Source organism: Notamacropus eugenii, chromosome 4 (genome assembly GCF_028372415.1).
Source record: "Notamacropus eugenii isolate mMacEug1 chromosome 4, mMacEug1.pri_v2, whole genome shotgun sequence".
Classification (NCBI taxonomy): Eukaryota; Metazoa; Chordata; class Mammalia; order Diprotodontia; family Macropodidae; genus Notamacropus; species Notamacropus eugenii.
This window is the reverse complement of record NC_092875.1, coordinates 168645433-168670337: the sequence shown is the minus strand read 5'-3', so window position 1 is coordinate 168670337 and position 24905 is coordinate 168645433. Positions and strand designations below refer to the sequence as shown.

The window sequence follows — 24905 nt, the reverse complement described above, 5'->3', positions numbered from 1 at the left end:
ATCAAGTCTATATGGAGTTATTTTCATGTTTGTCTCCTGCATTTGAATGTGAGCTTTTTGAAGGTGATGACTGTTTTTACCTTTCTTTACTTTTCTGGCCCATAACAGGGTCTGGCATAGAGTAACCACAGCCATTAATAAATACTTTCTGACTGCTTATAATAATCAAGTGGATGCATATGTGTAATTTAAGTAAAATCAAAATGTAAATGATCAATCTTAGCTCCTCTCTCCAGGGACTAATACGAATTCAATCTTGGGTTTTGTTTCAGACCTGAAAATTCACCTTCAGACTACAGATTATGGCAACTTTTTGAATGAAGAAACTGTCCCACTCACAGTTTCTACCATTGATAACAAAATGAGGAAAAAATTATGTGGAGAGTTTGAGCATTTCAGAAACAACTCCTTGGAGCCACTCAGCACATTTTTCAACTATATGACGTGAGTGTAAAGTTAGCTCTATTTAGATCTTTGGCAGCCTTAAATCATTAAACCTTGTCTCAAGTGGTTCCCCATGGCTATTTTAAAAAGCAAGATATTAGAGTAAATTCTATTACCTTTCCCACTGTTTATAAATTTAAATATATAAATATTAGGGACAACTCAATTTAGCAAAAGAAGCCCTGGAGTCCTGGTAAAACAACTTACTAGTTTCCTCATCTGTAAAATGGAGATATTGCTACTGCCACACTTTGATTCCCTGAAATTGATTTCATGTTTATCATGGTACCTAGATGGTATCTAATACATATTAGACACAATAAAAATTTGTGGAACTTGAAATCAAAGTGCATAAAAAGTACTTGTTATAAGAAATAATAATAACTAGCACTTAATTATTATCCCTATTTTATAGATGAGAAAACTGAAGCTGTTAGGTTAAGTGACTTCCCTTAGTGTCTGAGATAAGATTCAAACTTGGGTTTTCCTGATTCCAAGTTCAATATTATAGCAACCTCAGAAAGAGTCATATGGATTGTTTACTGCTGTTACTTAGAGTTCTAGTAAAGATTATCATGTGTTAAAGCTAATCACCCTTACCCCCAAATATAAAATGAATGACAACTATAAGTTTTCAAGGAATATCATGATGTGTGAAGATTTTGCTGTCCGTCATGAACCATATGTATTCTAATAATGGTGATATAATCATATTATCACATTGCCAAAGAGATCTGAAAATACTTGCCAGGATGATCATATAGACAATGTTTCTTTCATAGCTGATGCTTATGCCAAAGGTGTTTCCCAGCTAGCTTGATCAATAACAATTGTTTTTTGACATTGTTGGCACCACCCTTTAAGGGTGTCTGAAGAATTCAGGCTGATATCATGGGAAACAACCCAGTCCTTAGACAGAGATGTCCCATTACCTTGTTGGTGCTTCAAATATTTGTAGACAATGTACAAACTTATTCTCAGAACTCTCTGCCCCCTCCTCCTTTTCCGTCATCATCACTGTGGTTTACATAGCTGAGAGCCTTACCTCATTTTTAATTGAAAAGATTGCAGTCATTAGTCAAGAGTTCTCTCTTCTCCCTCCTCATCTCAAATCACTCAGATGTCTTCTACAATTTTCTCCTCATCTCATAAGGTAATGCAGTCCTTCCCCTTGCCAAGATAAACCACTCTACATGTGCAAATGACCCCATTTCATCCTGTCTTCTCCAGTAGATTACTGCCTTTACCATCCACACTATCTGACTTAGGTTCAATCTGTTCTTGTCTACTGTTGTTTCCCTGATGCCTACAGACACACTCATGTCTCCTCATCCTCCAGAAACCTTCACTTGATCCATCCTGCTATTGTCCCATTGTTCTTCTCTCTTTTGTGGCTAGATTCTATAAGAAGACTTTATTTGACATCTCCACTTCCTTTTCTCTTTCTTCTTAAATCTGCAGTCGGGCTCCCAACTTCATCATTCCATTGAAATGACTCTTCAAAATTACTAGTGATCTCTTAATCACCAAATCTAATGGCCTTTTCTCAGTCCTCATCCTTCTTCACCTCTCCTGCAGCCTTTTACCATGTCAATCACCCTCTTCTCTTAGTTACTGTCTTTTCTCTAGGTTTTCATGATATTGTTCTCTCCTGATACACTTTCTACCTGTGTGCACCCTCTTCAGTCTCCTTTGCTGGATCTTCATCCAAGTTACACCCACTAACCATGGTGAGTATTCTCCAAGACTGCCCTGGACTTTCTTATCCCTCTATACTACTACTATTGATTTCATCTGCTCCCATGGATAAAATTATCTTCTTTATATAGATGGTTCTTGGACCTATTTGTCCAGCCCAAACCTCACTGATGACCTCCAGTTTCACATTTCCAACTGCCTATTGGACATCCCAACCTAGATGTTTTGTGGGCGTACTAAACTCAACATCCCCAAAACTGGAACTCATTTTCTTTTCCCCAAATCCCTATTACTGTCAAGGATACCACCATCCTCCCAGTCAGTTCAAAACTCAGATGTCATCCTCAGCTCTTCATATCTCTCATTTCTCACATCCAATCACTTTCCAAATCTTGTCATTTCTACTTTTGTAACATCTCTTGTATTTTAGACTTCAACATCATGCCTATGAACCGAGGACCTTCACACAACATTCTCCTTTCTAGCTTCTTTTTGTATGTTGTCTTTGCCCACTTGATTATGAGCTCCTTGAAGTCAAAGGACTATCTTTTTTGCTTGTGTTTGTATCCTTAGCACAGTGCCTGGCACACAGTAAGTACTTAATAAATGCTTGTTGCCTCAGTAAATGCTTTTTGTATATGTTATATTGTTTCTCTCAAGTCCATCTTCCACTCAGTATTAAACTGATGTTCCCAAAGCACAAGTCTGACCATGGTACCCCCTTATTGAATCAACTCCAGGGGTTCCCTATTGTATCCAGGACTAAATAGAAAATCTTCTGTTTGGGTTTTTAAAACCTTCTGTGACCTGGCCTTTTTCTACCTTCCTTTGTTCTGTGTATTCTGCGGTCCAATGGAACTGACTTCCTTGATGTCCCTTGCATATGACACTCCATCTTCTGAATCAGGGCATTTTCACTGACTGTCTCCCATTCTTAGAACTCTCTCCTTTCTCATCTCCACCTATTGAATTCCCTAGCTTCTTTCAAGTCTCAGCTAAAGTCCCACCATCTACAAGAAGCTTTTCCCAGTCCTCCATAATCTAAATATCTTTCTTCTAATTTTATCTCCAACTTACTATATACATACATACATACATACATATATATGCACATACACACACACACACGTATATCCTGTTTTTGTTAGCTGTTTACATGCTATCACCCCCATAACACTATGAGCTTCTGGAGAGCAGGAAGTGTCTCTCTCCCCCACCCGTTTTTTGTATCCACAAAACTTAGCACAATACCTTAATAAAAGGCATTTAATAAATGTTTATTAGTTGATTGATCATACCAATGAAATCACAGATTCAGTTCATATCCCTATCCCAGGACCTCTTTCCAAAAACAAGGCTATCAATCAATCAAGAAGCCTACATTAAGTACTTGACTACATGGGAGGCACTGTGCTAGACTCTGCAGACACAAGTAAAAATGATCTCTGCCCTCAACAAGTTTAGAGTCTCACAGGGGAGATAACAACGACAATAATATAGAGATATAGACATAGACATGCATATGTACAGAGAGAGAGAAACAGAGATGGAAGGGGGTGTTTTACAAAATAGATACTAGACAATGTGAAGGAAGAGAGGGAGATAGAGAACATAAAGGAAGGCCTCTGATAACTTGGTTGCATATAACAGATTTGCAGTTTCATGTGCAATCATCTTTTTTTGTTTTATTATGTTATGGAAATGCCTGTTTTCTTCCATAAATTTAAAACAAAGTAAATAAAAGAAAGCCCTGCATGGATTCTGAGAGATGGAGAAGGGGCAGGAATATGTTTTAAGTATGGAAGAAAACCAGTATAAAAAGGAGGAATAATGAGTTTCATGAATAAGGAATACTAAGAAAGTCAGCTTGGCTATACCATAGTATGCCTAGAGAGTAGTAATAAGTAATGTCTGGAAAGATAGGACATGGCTATTGTGAAGGGCTTTAAAAGCCTAACAGAAGAGTTTATATTTTATCTTAAAGGAAATAAGGAGCCACTAGAGTTTTCTGAGCAGTAGAGTAGTAACCTGGTCAAATTTATGACTTAGGAATATAAGTTTGGCAGCTTTATGAAGAATGTGTTGGAGGAAGGAGAGACTTAAAAGTTGAAAGATCAATTTGAAGGTTAGCAAAATAGTTCAGACCAAAGGGTGAGAAAAGGCTTAAACTAGGGTAAGTAAGACTGAATAGAGAGGAGACATATGAGGAAAAAACCAAAAATATTTTACTAGAGATGAGATATGTGGGGTGAATAAAAGGGAGGAATCAAGGATAATGCCACAGTTTCAAACATGGGTGACAAGGACAAGGAAGGTGCCTTTGACAGAAATAAGGAAATGTGTAAGAAGGGTAGATTTAGGAGAAAGATAATGAGCTCTCTTTTGGGCATGTTGGATTTGAAATGTTTCTGAGATATCCAATTCAAAATGTCTACTAACCACTTGGCAACATGGAATTAGAGCTCAGGAACTGAGAGGCCTAAAATATAGATCTAAAATTCATCATGATAGATCTGCTAATTTAATGAAATCTATGTTCATTATTGATGAAGTCACCAAGAGAGAAGAAAAGAGGGTCTGGACAGAGCCTTTTGTATGTCCAAAGTTAGATGTGTTCTCAACAAAGAGATGAATATGGAACTCTCTAACAGGTAGGAAGAAAACCAAGAGAGAACAGTGTTAGGAAAACCTTGGAAGACAACATGGTTAACAATTTCAAATGTCACAAAGGAGAGGAAAAACTGAGAAAAAACCATTGAACTGGCAATTAGAAAATCCTTGGTGACTTTGGAGAGGGCTGTTTCAATTGGATGATGAAATAGGAAGTCAGAATACAAATGACTTAGAGTAAAAGGAGAGAAAGAGAATGTAACAGGTTCACACCAGTCTCCTTTTAGATAACTATTCATTGGGAAGTTTTCTTTATATCAAACACATTTTCTTCCCTGTAACTTCCACCTAGTGCTCCTAGTTTTGCCCTCTCTGTCCTGACACAACAAGATTAATCCTGCTTCCAGGTAAGGGCCCTCTAAACACCCAAAGACTGCTCTTCTCTCCCCTCTTTTCTGCTCTAGAGTGAATATCTCCATTTTTTGAAGGCTGTTCATCATCCTGGTTGAGCTCCTTGGGACTCTTTCCAGTTTATCAATGTCAATGAATCAAACTTTTTCAGGGATACTTTTATGGGTCTTTGGAAGTTATTACCATGCATACAGTTAACATTCACTCTCCAACTTAGGTGCAGCTATATGATTGATAATGTGATTCTGCTGATCAATGGTGTGCTACAAAAGAAATCTGTCAAGGAAATTCTCAAGAAGTGTCACCCTCTGGGCAGTTTTGTAGAAATGGAAGCTGTCAACATTGCAGAGACACCCTCAGAATTGTTCAATGCTGTTCTGGTTGAAACACCTTTGGGTATGCAAATGTATACGTTCTTGACTCGTTTATAGATTTTCTCAATAAATACAGAAATAACGTCATTGAAATCCATACCTTACCTTTTAATATCTGATTAGTTAATGAATTAGACTGTAAGGCAGGTCAATTATTTCCATTTTTAGGGAGGATTTTATATCACTAGTTTCTTAACCTTTTATTCTAGCTTTATGCTGATGAAAGTTACATGTAACTCATCTAATTTTAAGAATAGTATTAAATATACATATAAACATATACATTGCATATAAAAATATAGGAATATAACATAAACACATATAAATATATATAGAATGTATGCTTATTTACACATACATATATTTACATATATAAATATGTGTGTATATGAATGAGATCCTCCAGTGTTCCTGAAAAATGACCTGAAAGAATATTTTGTCATGTTTTGCACTGGATTATAATTAATGTTGTTAACAGCAGTCCAATCAATTGAACGCAAAGGAGATACTTTTGTAAGTATTATCCATTTAATATTAGGAAAAGTGAACAGTGATAATTTACTATGAAGATCATTTATCCATGTGGACAATTTCTATTACAAAAATTAAAAGAGCACTTACCATAACAACCCTCACTTAATTTCATAATGCCCTATACTATAGATATTTCCTTTAGTACCCTATCCTTCCTCCCTTCCTCTGAATTAGACTCATAGAGTCTTGGAGTCAAAAGCAAAATTCAAGAAGATCAAAGTCTTTTCAATTGCTTTATGAGAGCCTTGTTTTCTCCCTCCCCCAAAGCGCAGGATAGACAAATTGTATTCTTCTTTTATTTCTATGGTCATCTAGTGTGGTCTTTGCTTGAAAACCTCTAGTGATAGCCCTTTCCACTTTGGGATAGCTCTAATTTGTGGGGAAAGTTTTTTCTTACATTAAACTCAAATCTATTCTTTCTATCCATTGTCACTAGTTCTACCCTTGGGGCCAAGGCCAAATTTAATCCCTTTTCCATAAGACAGTTCTACATATACTTAAAGATAGCTGTCTTGTCTCCATCATCCATTTCTTCTCTAGACTAAATACTTCCAGTTCCCTCAAACCATGCTCATATCATGTTCTCCAGGCTATTCATCCTAGTCACCCTATTTTGCCTGCACTATAGCTTGGCTTGGAGACATGGGCATAGCAGCTAGGTGGTGCAGTGCCTGGAGTGTGAGTCTGAGAGTTAGGAAGACTCTTCCTCCTGAGTTCAAATCTGACCTCAAATACTTAGTAGCTGTGTGACCCTAGGCAAGTAACTGAACCCTGTTTGCCTCAGTTTCCTCATCTGTAAAATGAGCTGGAGAAGGAAATGGAAAACCACTCCAGTACTTTTGCTAAGAAAACTTGAAATGGGGTCAGGAAGAATTAGACATAACTGAAATAACCCATTTTGTAGATAAATAAGAAAAAGGATGACAAACCTCTTAGGTGCCTGCTTACCTTAAAAATAACCTAATTTTCCCCTCTCACAGAAGCCAAGATTGGAAAAGGATGGGCTACAATGGCCAGTCTTTAAATCTTTGTTCTAGCCAGAGTGAGAGACATTAAAAAAAAGACAAAGTTTTGTCTCCCCTCATCAAACTGTACCCCTCCCCCATATGCTCTTGAATCTCATTAATCAACAAAATATTTCTTGAATATCCACTAGGTAGTAGAGTGAGTAGAGCACCAGACCTAACATCAGGAAGACCTGAGTTCAAATCTAATCTCAGACACTTACTAGTTGTGTGATCCTAGGCAAGTCACTTAATCTCTATTTGCCTCAGTTTCCTCATTTGTAAAATTAGGTTAATAATAGAACCTACCTCCCACGGTTGTTGTGAGGATCAAATGAGATAATTATAAAGCACTTAACCCAATACCTGGTACATAGTAAGCATTATATAAATGTTAGCTATTATTATTAATTATTATTCTATACATTATTATACACTATTATAAAAAGATATAAATATTGGAATAGAGACTGGTCCTATGATTTCATTGCTAAAAAGGACTCCTGAGTGAGGAAACTCCTATTAATACAGGCCTTTTCACTGCAATTTATAGTCTAGGACAACAGTAAGTGACTTGTGAAAGATCAGGTAGCCAGTATTTTTCAGACTTGAGCCTAGGTTTTCCTAGTTCTGAGGCCAGATCTCATCTGATCATACCATATTGAAGTATGCAGCATTTATGTAGAGATATAGGAACTGCAAGACATGGTTTCTGATCTCCAAGAGTTCACAATTCCAAGTTTGTGAGATGAAATATGCATTGGAAATTAAATAATATTCAAAGTGTAATTATCAAATACACAGATTATAAAGGCTTTAGGACTTCAGGGAAGGAGGGGAATCACTATGGGCTGAAGTGATTAGGGAAAGCCTCGTGGGAGAGAAGGAATAATATACATAGCAAATACTGTATACCAGGTACTGTGCTAAGTGTTTATTACAAATATCTCATTTGATCCTTAGAACAACTATGAGAAATAGGTGCTATTATGATGACCATTTTACCGTTGAAGAAAGTGAGGCAGACAGAGCTTAAGTGATTTGCCCAGTGTTACACAGCTGGTCTGTATCTGAGGTCATATTTGAACTCACATCTTCTTGACTCTCTCCACTGCACCACCTAGCTGCCTCATGGAGAAGTGGGACTTAAGCAAGGCTTTGAAGGAATTGGTAAGATTTTGCTGGATTGGCACTGAATAAGGACCCAGAAGATTCAAGTTCCAATTCTAGCTTTGACAGCAGATATCCTTAAGCAAATCCCACCATCTTTCGACCTTACTTTCTTCATCTGTCAAATGAGAGGGTTGTGCTAGGTGACCTCTAACTTCCCTTACTGCTCTGAAGATTTATTGATTTATGCTTACTGGAAAGGCTGAAGCATTCCAGGTAGAACTCAGCACGAGCAAATGATCTAGGATTAGGATCAGAAGTCCGTGAAGTATGTTTGGATAAAACAACAGTAAGTCAGTAGTGGTCACATTTATAGTTACAAGTATGGTCAAATGTGTAGCATGAATTAATTCTGCGACCATCTCTGTTTTCAGCGCCTTTCTTTCAAGACTGTATGTCTGAAAATATCCTTAATGAAGTGAATATTGAAATAATGCGTAATAAACTCTACAAGGTAAGTACTTCTATAAAATATTGTGTTTTATAGTAGAAAATGCCCCCAACTGAAGAACAAAAAAATGGTTTTACAATAAGTTATAAAGAAAAAGGTTGCTATGTTCCTAAGTCACTTCACAAAACCACATAGACCATGCCCCTTTAAGCCACAATTGCGTGATATAAACCACAAGTGCCATTTAATTCAAGGAGTATTAAGTGTTGACATGTTCATACCACTCTTCTAGATTGTTGAGTGATTCAAATGAATCACGAAACATGTTCTCTTGCTTTCAAAATGTTTATCAGTTTGAATCATCTTGCTCAATCATTCACACAGTTTTCACTTGCTAACAACTTATGGCTTCCTGGGGTAGCATTACTGGAAATCCATGACTATTAATCCTTCAGGTCTGAGCTAGTGCCACATCCCATAGGAAGCACATACTCATCCTCCTAAATCCTTGTGCTTTTCTCTATATATTTTCTCCCAATATATTATGGGCTCCTCTCATTTTTGGCTTTGTACTCCAGGAGAGGCAGCATGGTAACGAGACCTGGGTCATCCCAATTCTGACACATACTGGCTGTCTAACCTTAAGCAAGTCACTTAACCTAACCTCTAGGCACCTCTTTAAGACTAAGTTGCAGAGAAGATGCCAACCTATATTGATAGTAGAAGTTTCTTCATCTGAGAGTTCCCTATACCAATAAAATTGCAAGTCACGTCCCTTTATTATCAGATTAAGAATAGCATTTATTATAGGATCAGCAAAAGATATTTTGTCTTGTCCAGCCATCAAGAACAATGAATCTATCACATCACAATTTAACACATTCCACAATATATACCTCAAAATACAGGGAGACATGCCTCTGATGGCTTCCCTTTCCCCAAAGATCCTCAGAGGAAGCATCACAGAGACCATAGTTCCCATTGGAATATTCTCCTAATTGTCATTAGAAACATCCTCCATTTGTCTCTACCAGGTACAAGGGATAAATTAGTGATAATCAATACATGGTCAGGTCAAATCAACTTGCTCAGATCCTATGGACCCTGCTGCAAGAGAGATTACAACTTTCTTGAGGTGACAAATGCTTAGCTAGGGGAACCTGGAATGATTCACAATACTACAAAGTGCTACACTGTGTGACATAGATGATGAATGTAGATTGTATTTATTTCTGCCTTCTCTTTGCTCTTGTCCTTACATTGTGTGTGTTTTTACTAATTTTTTCATTAGAACATAATCTATACAGTATTTATATTATTGTCTTATGATTTTTATTAAAGTCATACCTTGAGGCTTTCTACAAATTCTGTAAAGAACATGGTGATGTCACAGCAGAAATAATGTGCCCTATTCTTGAGGTAAGAAATATGTCTAGTCACTTTTCAGTTATGTTAAAGATTTTTTCTTACCTACTTCGCATCTAGGTGATTCCTTTTTCTACAATTCAAGCCAACAGTAGGCAAAGCTATTTGTATATGTAGAATAATACAGAATAGTACAGTAGAAAAGCCATTGGAAAGTCTTTCTTCCTTACTCCCATCAGCCCTCAACAACCTTATTATAAACCTTGAATTACCGCATTGCATTATTGTCTTGTCGCATCAGAATGTAACAAAATTATTCTTTTGGGGCTACTTATCTTAATAATTTCTTTCTTCCTTCTTTCCTTCCCTTCTTCCCTCCCTCCTTCCCTCTTTTCCTTCCTTCTTCGCTTCCTACAGGTATACATATACATACACAATATACATGTATATGTATATATTCTGTGTACATAAATATGATTTATTTGCATGGGAATTCACATGCATATATACATATATACACACGTGTATATCTCATGCATTTAATGTATGTATGTATCCATATAAATGTTGGAAAAGATATGTGAATCCAATTATAGGACTTTACAGTTCTGTTAAATTTCTCCTTGTTAAGCTTGATTCATAATTTCAGCCTATTCATATCTGATTGCTGATTCTGTCATTAATATGTTAGTTATACCAAATATTCAACTATCTTTAGGACTCTGGGCGAGTCACTCAATATCTGTGTCCCTCGACTAACTCATCTGTACATACCTCACAGAGTTGATGCAAATATTAAACATGATAGTGTATTGATAAACACTGCATACATTAAAGTTCAAACAATATTATTTCCTATACAGTTCAACTCTGATATGTTCTGTTTGACATATAAAGCAAACCTGGCCTCTTCCCGTCTTCCCAGTCTTTTTACACTTCTCTCCATACACTCCATGATCCAGCTACATTGTCTGACCCAATATTCATAAGAACAACACTTAATTTCCTATCTTTTCATGAGCTGTTCCCTGTGCCTAGAATGCTGTGGCCTCCCTGACTTCCTTCAAGAAGTCCTTCAAAACTCAATTCAAATCCCACTTTTTGCAGGAGGTTGTTCATAGTCTCCCTTACCTAACCCACCCAACATACACCCCATCAGAGCCTTCCCTCTGAGATCATTTTCTATTTATTCTGTGCAAATCTTATGAGTACAATTTTTACTTGTTATCTCCTTCATTATAATGTGAGTTTGTTGAAGATAGGGATTTGCCTTTCTTTGCATCCTTAGCATTTGATAGAGTGCTTTGATACAGAAACTGGTTAATAAATGCTTATTAACTAAACAACTCTTGTCTCATTTAAACAATAAATAAACATGCAAGGCTATCAACATATATAACTAGAAACAAATTAGTTGATAAAGCATCCAATAAACTGAATATGATATTAGTATTTAAACTAAACAAATTTTCTATTATGAGATTCCCGTAATTGTAACTTTGATTTAAACAAGTGTTTTAATATACAAGGATAAGGTCAATTTTATTTTAGGCAAGTACCTTCAAGCATACTGTGTTATTTGCCCTGAAATAACCTCTTTTCCACTGTTTGGATTGTCCACGTGGTTTATAAGGAAACATAGTGATAAAACAAACAGATGGTTTGTGGAAACATGTTTAATTTATCTCTATTAGAGTATGTTGCTAACAATAATAAGACCAAGGTCCTGGGATAGACCTAGATAGTTTTGCTTTGTTCTTTGGTCTTGGACCTCACCCTTCTACTTCCAGTATATATGTGCCCTTAAATAGTCTTGGCATGGGGCAGAGCTGCATCCACACAAATTGATAATGACTGTATGAAAATAATTGATTCATGAGTTAGGAACCTTGTCTCCATAAATGTAGAATAGTTTGCTGCTACAGCCACAGAATCACTTAGGTCAGTGGTTTTAAGCAACACCATCTCTAAGTGGAAGGATGCTCTCAGGGCAGAATAATATCAACAGCTTCGGCAGGCTTGTGGGGGTCACTGTGGTGCCTCCATTCTCCCTCCTTATCCTCATTACATTTTAGAGTTTTAAAGAACCCTGGGTATCATCTAGTGAAGAGTCATCAAACTTGTGCCCAACCTCCCAAGCACTGTCCAAACCAGATAAAAATGTAATTGTTTAACAATGAAATATTTAAGAAAATAAATGAAAATATTACATGTCAATTTGTGGTTTTCTAGATCACATTGTCTAAATGAAGCCCCAGGGATTTGTTTTTATTTTAATTTGACAAAATATGACAAAACTGCATCATTTGGCTATCAGCCTGCTCTAGATATTTTCCAGATTTGATCTCTATCCCCAGCTCCCTATTACCCAGTTCCCTCCTTTATATTCCTCAGCTTTTCTCAATAGAAAACCAGGAAGAGCTCATCATTCCCATCCACTACAGTCAGCCAATGCTCCCGAGTTGGCAAGTCCTAATGCATGGTATTTTCATGACTTCATAAAAGCTACCAACGAGCAACTTCAGCAATCCCATGAATAGGCAGCCATGTCTGATTCATCAGCTATTTTATTATGTGCAGGGAGCTGTGCTACACACTGAACATGCCAAGACTACCATAAGCTCTCATAAGGAACTTAGGATCTTACTTTTATACAAAAACCTATTGACAGGGCATTTCCTAAATAGTCTAGTTTCTAGTACACTAAACTTTAAGGGAGTTTCAAAAGTAACCGAAGAATCTTAAATTTCAGGATTGAAAGGGACCTTCACAATTGCCTCATCCCCATCCCTTTATTTTGCAAAGGAGAAGAGGAAGTTGAAGTCTAGAGAGGGAAAATGACTTTCCCAAGGTCACACCAGAAATCAGGGACAGAGTTAGGATTAGAATCTGGATTTCCTAGGAAGTAGTATAGGGTTCTTTTTCACTCTGCCAGAAAATAACATATGGGAAATTTACCTGAGAACTTAATAGTGTATGGAAAAATTTGTAGTGGAATAAAGAGTGGAAACGAATTGCAAATTACAATATGGGGGAGTGGGGAGACAGAGACAGGAGAGATTGGTGTTGAAAGCTGATATAGTGAATAGAGAATAAACTGCATTTATTCTCCATGCTGGTCCTCCCAACACAGGGCATTTGCTTTAGTAAGGGAAGAGAATTAGCATATTTTAGGTGCCAGGCAGGCACTGCGTGAAGCACCTTATAAAATATTATCTCATCTTATTTTACACTTGAGGAAACCAAGGCAGACAGAGATTGTGACTTGCCCAAGGATCGCATAGTAAATATCTAATTCTAAATAAGAACTCAGATCTTCAGATCTATCCACTGTACCACCATGCTACTTTGGTACCAAAAACTGTTAAAGGAATTCAGAATAATGATATCTACTGTTAGAGTTAGCATGTATATGGTGCTTTAAGGTTTTCAAAGTGTTAAGAAGATGTGACTAAATTTTAATCAAATGCAGATCAGGAAAGGTTAGCAGATTGCTTCAGAAATGGATTTGCCTCATTTTAATCCTAACATCTGCCAAAGTATTTAGCAAATGATTAGCTCTCTCTGTAATCTTGTGTTTTATAAATTCAGTTTGAGGCTGACAGACGCGCTTTTATCATCACGCTTAATTCCTTTGGCACGGAGTTGAGCAAAGAAGATCGAGAGACACTGTACCCAACCTGTGGGAAACTGTATCCAGAAGGATTGCGCCTGCTGGCCCGCGCAGAAGATTATGAGCAGGTGAAGAATGTGGCAGAAAACTATGTAGTAAGTAAGAATGGGATGTGTTATTCTTATTATTTTTAAAAACATTCATGTGTAAATGGGAACTGATGCATCGGGATGGTTGACTAATGCAACTGCTCATATGCAAGAGACTGGAGAGCCAGCTTCCAGAGTAGAATGTCTTGGAGAAATTTGGAGCATGCACAGATTTTCTGTAGCTTTTAGGCAGCTACACATAGCATAGGGTCCATTCTTAAATCTTCTGGTGGCTTACTCTCTTGGTCTTTCAAAGCTCATGAAGTCTTAGTCATTTCCTTACTCCTTCACTTAAAATGAAAGAACAGACACTGAACCCATATTCAGGATACACAGGTCAGCCTTGGATAGGCAGGGCCCAAGACCTCTGTCCTCACTGCATTGTCTTTCTTCTCTCACTGGAACTCAGTCATATGGGAAGGAGACCAAGGGACCTGGCTATGATTCATGAGTGCTTTTTTGAACCCCCCAGTTTTAGCTATGGAGCCAATCCAAGATGCTCCTCTGCATTGTATGGTCAGTAGACCAGAATGTTTATCCATGCTCTGAAGACCTTGCATAAGCTCAGAAGGACTAAGCTCACTGGCCATTCCTCCATCATACATGAAACATACTTGTCCTAAGCTACAGCAATTACTTTCTTCAGTCTTTTTAGGGAAAGCAACAGTAGGCAGAACTATCTTTTGCTGTTACATTGTAGAGTGGAAGATTGTTGAGGGCAGAAACTGTCACTATTTTGTATATCTATGTCATTACCTAGCACAATGTCTGGCCCGTAGTAATCATTTAAGAATTTATGTAAAACTAGATAGTGACATAGCCAATGGAAACAAATGATTAATTACAGCATGGAAAATAAACTGTTTATGAGTTGTTTCATTAGGAACAATGTGCAGCATCTTTCCAAAGAAATAATTCAAAGGTATTTTTACTCCAAAATTAATGATTTTTAACTAAGCATTTATCTCCTAAGAATGTCTCTTTAACTATTTCATAAAGAAATTTCCCAATGGGTAGCTGAAATACTCTGGGTATGTGATTGATTTATATGAATCTCCTTGGTGTGGTGGGTTCTCTGTTAGTTACAAGTACAGAATATAACTCTTCCTTCCTCTCCTGAATGATTTTTGCCCATACCACTCCATAAATCGTCCATGTACAATTCACTTGGGAGTCTACCTTTTTAAGAAGTCCTCACCAATATTTCTGCTTTTGCTTTTTAAGGAGTACAAGCCCTTGTTTGAAGCTGTTGGTGATGGCCCTGAAGGAAAAACATTGGAAGATGTATTTTATGAACATGAGGTGAGAGATTATAAATCAAAAGTTATCCTAATCTAACTCAGGACTTTTAAACCTATATATTTTAACTACAGGACCATCTATTTTACTTTTTCAGCATCACACACTTTGGTTATCATCAATTTATATGTACATGGGCAACAAATACATTTTGTGTCCAATTTATTGCTTAGTATGTTATGAATGTAATGTTTTTCCCACACAGGTTGATGATCTTTATTCTTCTTTCCCTTTCCCAGGTAAAACTGAATGTACTGACCTTCAACAGGCAGTTTCACTATGGAGTGTTTTACGCCTACGTAAAACTAAAGGAACAAGAGATGAGAAATATTGTGTGGATTGCTGAGTGTATTTCACAAAGACATCGAACAAAAATTAACAATTATATTCCTATTTTGTAATTCAGTGGGAGAAGCAAGGATAAGAAATCAATAAAGACAAATGTGCCCTGGTGGAAAATGACGAAGGGTATTTTGCTATATACTGTGAACTACGCAAAAATAAACAAAACTTCATCTTACCATGTATCAGATCTGTTATTAAATTAACACCACAACAATAGATTAATTATTTCTTTTTCTAACAGAATTAAATCATTGTTTTTACATTTATAGCTCATGGCTCAATAGACACTAAGCACAAATTTTAAATTATTCTAAAATCAATTGTAATTTATTATGCTTGTTTTGTACTTGAAAAGACTTCCTCCCTATCCCTCACCTTGCCCCAGTTATCCTTGGCAAGAACTTTTGATCCTGATTCTTCCCCTCTCTTCCCACTTCCCTACCCTGGGTATCAGGCCTCTGGGTATTCAGTTTTTTCTATTCTTTTAAACTTTTAATTTACTTCCCTGATCTCCTTCTCTTACCTCTTGAAAAGGCTCATAGTGCCTTGATGTCTTAGCATACCTGAGCTTTTGTATGAATGTTGATTTGTTGTTTTGGGATATCAATACAACTTGGAATTTTGCTTCAATGAAAGCATATTAATATGTGTTAAGTCTTTCCAACCCAGATCTCATCAGTGTGAGGGCAGGTATATACCAGCCACCAATGCAAATGTCAGCCATTCCTTATTCTTGTCTAGATCGTTCCATAAATTCCCCATAGATAATCTACCCCATATGCTAGGAGACAAGACAGAGAAGGACAACAACAACAAGAGCATCCTTCTCTTCCTCATGGATGGTATCAGCATAAAACTCAAACTGTCTGTTGATTCATATTCTCACTACATAACTGAAGCACTTCCTTTTTTCATATCTGTCATTGATAATATATACTACCATTTTTACCCTGCTATTAGTTTTAAAATATTATTCATATATTGAGAAAAATGTATCTTTGAATTGAGAAAGAAAACCAAAGGCTAATTGTATTGCCCCATTCCTTCAGCAGAATAAATCACTGAGTAATAAATCTGCATTGCAAGGTTTTCCTGTGAACATGTCTGTGTGTTAGTATAAAATTCTATGAAAAGGGAAATCAATTTTGGGGTAAGAGAATCATCTTTTTAAAGGTAAAAGAGGTTATCCCTAACTCCTTGTGAGGAGTGAAGTTTTCCCTCAAAAAATAATTGAACAAAATTCAGTGTTGATATGATGAAGAAAAGGAAGGTGTCGATGGTGGGGGGAGAGGGATTTTTGCCTCAGATAAGAGTTTAATAACCAGGATACTTAGGGAACAAATACAAACTTATAAAATTAAAAGTCGTCCCCTGTGGCCTATTGGCCAAAAGATAAAAGCAAATAGTTCTCAAAGGAAGGATTGCAAAGTAATGGTAGCCATATATGAAAGATTGCGCAGCATTAATAATAGAAATGAAAATCAAAACCCAGGTAAAAGATGAAAATGGTCCATGTTGGACTACAAAAATATGGATATACTACTGGTGGAACTCTTAAGTTGGTCCAACCATTCTGGAAAGCAATTTGCAATTATTAAAAAAAAAAAAAGTGACTAAAAAAGCCTAATTATTCAACCTAGAGATCCCACTGCTAGGCATAGGATTCCCCAAGGAGGTCAAAAACAGAAAAGTCTTAGTTAAATTAAAATATTTGTGGCATCAAAGAATTGGTTGAAAAATTATTGGGAAAGAGCTAAACAAATCATAGTATATATGCATAGACATAAGAAATTTTGACAATGAAAAGTTAAGCATTGGAAGAATAAAGTATACGAAGGCAGAGTAAAGTAATCAAAACCAGGAAAACCATTCACAATGACTACAACATTGTAAGTGGAAAGAAGAACAAATATCCTTGAAAGTTGTTTTAAGAGGTTGGTGAAAATAAGTATGGAACCCTATATACTCTCTTAGAATAATTGACCTGTTAGTTCAGTTTACTGAACTGCTTTTTTTCTTTTTCATCTTTCTTATTCTTGTAATACTTAATTGTTTTTCCTTTGTTTTTGAAAACGACCAGTGATATGGGGTAATGTCTTGACTCGCGCAAAGTTTGGATTTAAGTGAGGCAGAGTTGCACAAAGTCAACAGCCTCACCCTTCCAGAGTCTTGGAAGTCCAGTGGCAAGACGAGTCAGAATTGGCCTGGGATGCAGTGGATGACCTTGGCATCTTTGGTGTCTGGACAAGTTCTAAATACTTCACATCACCCACTTCAGCCACCTTTGTGGTCATTGGAACAAACTCTTCTCATCCAACCACTCCACTTGGGAAAGTCTTCATGTGCTTGATGGGGATACCCCTAATTCATCAGTGGTTTGAGGCCCATCAGTTACCCTCAACCTGGTTTAACCCATCTGCCTAGATGGTTTTTACCAGGATGTAGCCTCTGTGCTTGCTACACCTTCTTGGAGTCATACGTGAGAGGTGGGCGCCAAAGGTGGATGAGCAGCCTTGAAAAGGGCTCTCTGCAAACCCTCCCACCAGAGGCGCTAGTCCTCCCTTAATGCTCCATACACACCACTCCCACATCTTAATCCTGGGTAGAGAAGAGAATAATGTATTCAGAAGTACAGGTGATAGAAAAATAAAATAGCACATTTTAAACTTAAAGAAAGTGAGTCTCTGAATTTAAAGCAAGTTTCTTTGACATTAATATATGCATAATAAATTATACGTTAAACCCCTTTACTCATAAACAAAATAAGGCACTTAATTATGTGCATATGCAAACTGATATCTGGAAGTAGGAGCGCTCAGAAACCAAAATTAAAGAGCAAATAGACATTTATCAAATAATGATACTTTTGAGAAGGTAAATAGATGAAAAAAGACAAAGAATGCCTTAAGAATTCAATAATTCACATTTTTTATTATATGTCACAGTACAGATGTTAGAAGTCACATTTTATCGGTGAGAAAACAACCTTGAGAGGTTAGGTGACTTTCCCGTGGTCATAAGAACTAATAAATAGAGTTTGATTACCAAAGGATTACTTTTTCCATCTAAAATTGTTTTAACATGGAAAATCAAAAAATCAAGAATATCAAGGGAATTTTTTTTTTATGGTAATGGAGTCTAGTTGTATCTGATCTCAGATTATACCACAAAACTGTAATTGTCAAAGCAATTTGGTACTGGGCAAGAAATAGACTGATCAGTGGAATAGATTAAATATGTAACACATAGAAGCAATCGAGCAAAGTTATCTAGCTTCTTATAAACCCAAAGATCTTAGCCATTAGGGCAACAACTTGTCTTTGAAAAAAACTTGGGAAAACTGGAAAATAGTCTGACAGAAACTAGATATAAACCAACATCTCAAACAATATACAAAGATAATCAAGTGATTTAGACAAATTAGAAAAGTATGGACAAAATTAGCCGCCAAATCTTTGGGTAGGGGAAGAGTTCATGAACAAACAAAAAATTGAGAGGGTTATAGGAGGGAAAACAGACAACTTTGGTTATATGAAAATTAATAACTTTTTTGCATACACAACCAGTGCAAGTAAAAATTAGAAGAGAATCAAGAAATTGGGGGAGAAATCCTTGCAGCAAATTTCTCTAATAATAATAATCTCATTTCTAAAATATATAGCACACTGAGCGAAAATTTACAAGAATAAAAGCCATTCCCCAATTGTTAATAGTCAAAGAATATGAATGGGTATTTTTCAGAGAGAAATCCAAGCTATCAATGGCCATATGAAAAAAATGTCTCTCAATCACTAGTAATTAGAGAAATACAAATTAAAACAGCTACTTGGCATCACCTCTCATCTGTCAGATTGGTAAAGTTGACAAAAAAGGACAATGACAAATGCTATAGGGGCTCCAAGAAAGCAGGTATTTTTTAATAGACTATTAGTGAGACTGTGAACTGGTCCAACCATTATGGAAAGAAACTTGGAACTATGCCCCAAAAGCTATTTAACTGTATATGCCCTTTGACCCAGAAACACTGATAATAAGTTTATAACCCAAACAGATTAATTAATAAATCAATAAACATTTATTAAGTGTCTACCATATGCCAGGCACTAGGGAGTTTCTATCCTTGGGGAGCTCATAATTTAATGGGGGAGATAACAAAATATATATAAACAAGCTACATGCAGCATAAATATGAAATCATTAACCTTGAAGGCACTAGGATTAAAATCAATAAAAGATGGGATTTTAGTTAGGACTTAAAGAAATCCAAAAAAAAGCAGTAGGATGAGAGGAGAGAGAGCATTCACATGTGGGGACAGTCAAAGAAAATGCACAGAGCTGAGAGATGGTGTTTCTTTTCCTGGAACAGCCAAGAGGCACTGGATTAAAGAGAACACTGGAAAGGTGGTGGGGAATAAGTTACGAAGGGCTTTGAATGCCAGACAGCATTGTGAATTTGATCCTGGGGCCATCTAGCCGTATATAATTTATATCACTTGATCACTAAACATTAGCACAGACACAGAGGCGAAAGACACTCCTTGTCCTTTAGGACAGATTACAGTTACAATCTAATGGGGGGAACAACATGCAAAAAAATACTCAAAGCAAGCTACATACAGGATAAATGAGATAATTAATAGAGGAAAGGCACTGGACTTGGGAGGGATTGGGAAAGAATTCCAGTGGAAAGAGATGGAATAGCTAGGAGGCTAATGTTGTTGGATTGAAGAGGACCTGTCAGGGAGTAAGGTTTAAGAAGCCATGAAATGTAAGAGGGGGTTAAGTTATTAAGAGTTTTCCATGTCAAATAGAGAATTTTGTATTTTATTCTGAAGACAATAGGAAGTCTCTAAAGTTTATTGAAGGGTAGGGGGGAGGATGGTCAGTCCTACACTTTAGGAAAATCACTTTAATGACTGAATGAAGGATGGATTGTGGGAGGGTGGGTTCGGGACTTGAGGCAGGCAGATTTACCAGCAAGTTATTTCAATACTTCAGGCATAAGGTAATGAGGTCCTGCACTAGAGTGGGGGCAGTGTCAGAGGAAAGAAGGTGGTATATTAGAGAGATGCTCCAAGGTCAAATAGACAGGCTGCAACAACAGATTGAATATGGAGGGTAAGAGATGAAGTTGATGGTGACCACTAGGTTGTAGGGCTGAGAGACTGGGAGGGTGGTGGTGGCCTTTACAGTAATAGGGAAAATAATGGAGAAGGTGAAGGGGGAACGGTTTAAGGTGAAAGATAATGAGTTCAGTTTTGAGCATGTTTAATTAAATCATCCACTGGACCCTGAGAGAAACGGTTATTTCTCTCTTACATTAATAACCAGCTACTATCAGGAGCAGCAGGTTTGTTTGTTTGTTTTTTTTAACCTTTTTAATCTCCTCATTCTCTTCCAGGTCTTGAGTCTCTGAAGAATAAGGCTGATGATAACTGATTAATAAAATAACCAACCACAATGCCAGCAGCTGATAGACTCAGAGTACAGATAAAATCATCTTTTCTCTTCTTCTCATCTCTTTTTTTCTTCTTTCTCTTCCTCTTTTCTTCCTTTCTCTCCTTCCTCCTTCCTCCTTTCTTTTTTTTAACATTAATTTTATTTATTTTTAGTGTTCTACAATCACCACCATAAAACTTAGATTTCTTTTCCCCCTACCCACTCCTCCCCTCCCCCCCTCCCTGAGACGGCATACAGTTCTATATAGGATCGACACATACATTTGTACTGAACACATTTTCACTATAGTCATGCTGTGTAGAAGAACCAAAGTGAATGGGAGATATCAAACAACAAAGCAAACCATAATACACACACCAAAAAAAGATCTGCTACATTTTGCGATTGAATTCCATAGTTCTTTCTCTGGATGTGGAAGGCATTTTGCCTTAGAAGACCACTGGGAATTTTTTTTTTTTTAATTCCTTGCATTGCTATGAAGTTCCAAGTTTACCAGAAAAAAACTCTCACACTGTGGTCGTTGCTATGCACAAAGTTCCCCTGGTTCTGCTCCTTTTGCTCAGCATCAGATCATATAAGTCTTTCCAGGCCTCTCTGAAGTCTTCTTGTTCATCGTTACTTATAGTGCCATAGTATTCCATTACATTCATATATCATAATTTATTCAACCATTCCGCAATTGATGGGCATCCCTTTGATTTCCAATTTTTGGCCACTATACTCCTTTCTTTTATTCTCTCCCTCCCATCCTTCCTACATCCAGCAATCCTTCCTTCCACTTGGCTAATGCAGGAATTTGTTTTGCATGACTGCATATTTGCAGTGTTTTTTGGGGGGGTAGGATGGGGAGTCTTCTCAGTAGGTGGGGAGGGGGACGAGGGAAGAACAGAATTTGGAAATGAAAATAAAATTAAATTTTTAAAAATAATTTAAACAAAACAAATAGGGTTTGAACCCACAATGCTTTCTTACTCCAATCTATTCATTAAACTGTGCTGCATTTTCATGCTTCAAGAGTAAATTTGTGAACCATCACAACTTCTGTACCCAGACTTTACTAACAGCTGCTAATAAGTGAAATTAGTACTGCAGAATAGAAGCTTTGTGATTGGGAACTCCCTGAGGAACTCTGTTTATCGGTGAAGTAAATGTGACAGAGTAAAACTAGAGAAAAACAATTTCCCAATTCTACTTGAAAATATAAATCTACCCTTTCCCCCAAAACATTGCCTCAGAAACCCAATATTCTCTCCCACAATCAGCCATCACTTTTCCTCTATCTTTATATCACCCTAAAAGTATCTAGGTTGATAAACTGAATTCCTATACTCTACATTTTCGAAAAATACTTTGAATGAACCTGCCTTTTCAGTGACAAACCTCTCCCTACTCCCATCCCCCCCAAATATGATCCTCATTTGTCCTTATATTGTTTCAAACCGATCTGGTCTTGTCTAGGCACAGATCTGATAAGGGATCTGAAAACTGTCTGAGGATGTGAACGGGCAGATTGGCAGTCAAAAATGACATTGAACAATTTGGCTAGAAGTGAGATGCATCATGAAAAACTGTAAGTGTGGAACAACTTTTTAAGTTTATTTTTTTAATGAAGGAAAATCTGTTTTTTCTCATGCTCTTCCTCACCCCTTGCCCTACATTGGAGAAAAAATAAAATCCTTGTAACAAATATGCATAGTCAGGCAAAACAAATTTCTATATTGATCATGTTCAAAAAATGTGTCTCATTCTGGACCCTGAGTCCATTACCTCTCTATCAGGAGGTAGTATGCTTTATCATTCGTCATCTGGATTCAAGATTGGTTGAGAGAGTTATTAAGTCTTTCAAAGTTGAAACCTTACTCCTAATGTCACTGTTATTTCCCCAAGTGTAGAGAAACAAGTCAAGTCAATATACATTTATTAAGTACCTACTAAGTTCCAGTACTTGTGCTAAATGGTAATACAAAGAAAAGGAGGCAGAAAACCCAGTCCCTGCTCTTGAGGAGCTCACAGTCTAACGAGGGAAACAACATGCAAATGACTATGTACAAACAACATATGTTCAGGATTAATTGGAGATGATTTCAGAAGGAAGGCACCATGATTAAAGAGGACTAGGAAAGGAAAAAAATTGTAGAAGATGGAACTTTAGCTGAGACTTGTAGGAAGCAGGGAAGTAGAGATGAGGAAGGAGAGGTTTTCAGGCATGGGGAGCAAGTAGAGAAAACACTCAGTCAGGGGATGGATTGACATGTGAGAGACAGAGCAAAGAGGCCAGGGTTACAGGATTGATGAGTACTTGATGGGGAGAAAGGTGTAAGAAGATGAAAAAGACAGAAAGACATCAGGTTATGAAGGATTTTATGAGCCAAAAGAAGAGTTGACATTTGATCCTTGAGATGTTGAAGTACTGAGCCTAGTAAGCCTTACTTAAACTGCTTTTTTTTTTTTTAAGGAAAATCTGAATTATTTACATGTAGACAGGTCCTTCCCCTGCATTTCCCACCTAGGAAACTTGAGCTGATTTCTTTCCTCCCCCTTTGGCAATCCAAATGTATATCTTACCTATTACCTTCAGAATTAATGTAGTCAGTCAGATTGACTACCAGTCAATCAATGAGGATTATTAAACATCTATTATACTTATCCAGCCCTGAAAAAATTTTATTAATTAGAAGCCTTTGGCCTTCATTACCCCATCACACCTTGCCTGTACTATTGAAATAGCTCCCTTACTGATCTCTCATCATCAAGTCTCTCCCCTTTCCATCTGCCATGCAGTTGTTGGATCCTCTGGTTGGCATTTGAAACTGTCACAATCTGGTTCTAACCTGCCTTTCCATCTTGGTTAGATAGATAGATAGATAGATAGATAGATAGATAGATAGATAGATAGATAGATAGATAGATAGATAGATGATAGATAGATAGATAGATAGATAGATAGATAGATAGATAGATAGATAGATAGATAGATATAGCCACCCTTTCACAACTCTACATCCTAGCTGAACTGGCTTCTTTGTCACACATGACATCTCCTTTCTCCATGCTATCGTACAGATTGTGGCCAGAGCCTGGAATGCACTCCCTTCTTACCTTTTCCTCTTAGAAGTTCCCTTCAAAATTAAGCAAATATTTATATAGCACTTTAAGGTTTGCAGTGCACTTTATATCACTCCATTTGTGTCATCTGATTTGATCCTCACAACAGCCCTGTGGGATAGGGGCTATTATTACTTATATTTTACAGATGAAGAAACTGAGACTCAGAAAGGTAAATTTACTTACCCAGAATCATACAGCTAGTGTCAAGTCAAATTGTCAACAACAATTTTTGTTGTTAATTTGTTAAGCTCCTAAAATGTGCCAGGCATTGTGATAAGTCCTGGGGATACAAAGGAGGGTGAAAACTATTCTTGTCAAGGCACTCACATTCTAGGGAGGGAGACAACAAGTAAACAACTATGTACAAATGATGGATGGATGGATGGATGGATGGATGGATGGATGGATGGATGGATGGATGGATAGGTAGAGTAAATTGGAGATCATTTCAGAGAGAAGGTGCTAACATTGAGGGAGATTGAGAAAAACTTCTTGAAAAAGATATGACTTTTCCTCAAACTTGAAGGAAAATCTGGTATGTCAGTAAGAGAAGATTAAGAGAGTGGAAATTCCAAATCTATAGAAAAATGAATCAAATTTATAAAAATCCAAGTCGTTCCTCAACTGATAAATGGTCAAAGGATATGAACAGGCAGTTTTCAGACAAAGAAATCAAAGCTCTCTATAGTCATATGAAAAAATGCTCTAAATCTCTATTGGTTAGAGAAATGCAAATTAAAACAACTCTGAGGTACCACTTCACACCTGTCAGATTGGCTAATATAACAAAAAGGGGGAAATGATGGATATTGAAGGGGATGTGGGAAAACTGGGCCACTAATGCACTGTTGGTGGAGTTGTGAACTGATCTGACCATTCTGGAGAGCAATTTGGAACTATACCCAAAGTTGTATAAAACTGCACAAATCC

The 24905-nt window shown here is 36.9% G+C and overlaps 2 protein-coding genes across 2 annotated transcripts in view; one reads left to right on the top strand and one right to left on the bottom strand.

Moving 5' to 3' along the window:
* ATP6V0D2 (ATPase H+ transporting V0 subunit d2) overlaps positions 1–15582 on the top strand; it is a 32492-nt gene extending 16910 nt beyond the window's left edge. The window contains exons 2-8 of the mRNA XM_072603650.1: positions 273–444; positions 5381–5559; positions 8620–8699; positions 9978–10055; positions 13593–13769; positions 14988–15065; positions 15302–15582. Coding sequence (XP_072459751.1) covers positions 273–444; positions 5381–5559; positions 8620–8699; positions 9978–10055; positions 13593–13769; positions 14988–15065; positions 15302–15463 — 926 coding nt within the window. The 3' untranslated portion in view covers positions 15464–15582. The remainder of the gene's footprint in view (positions 1–272; positions 445–5380; positions 5560–8619; positions 8700–9977; positions 10056–13592; positions 13770–14987; positions 15066–15301) is intronic.
* PSKH2 (protein serine kinase H2) overlaps positions 1–24905 on the bottom strand; it is a 176832-nt gene that overhangs the window by 127637 nt on the left and 24290 nt on the right. The gene's annotated exons all lie outside the window — the stretch shown is intronic.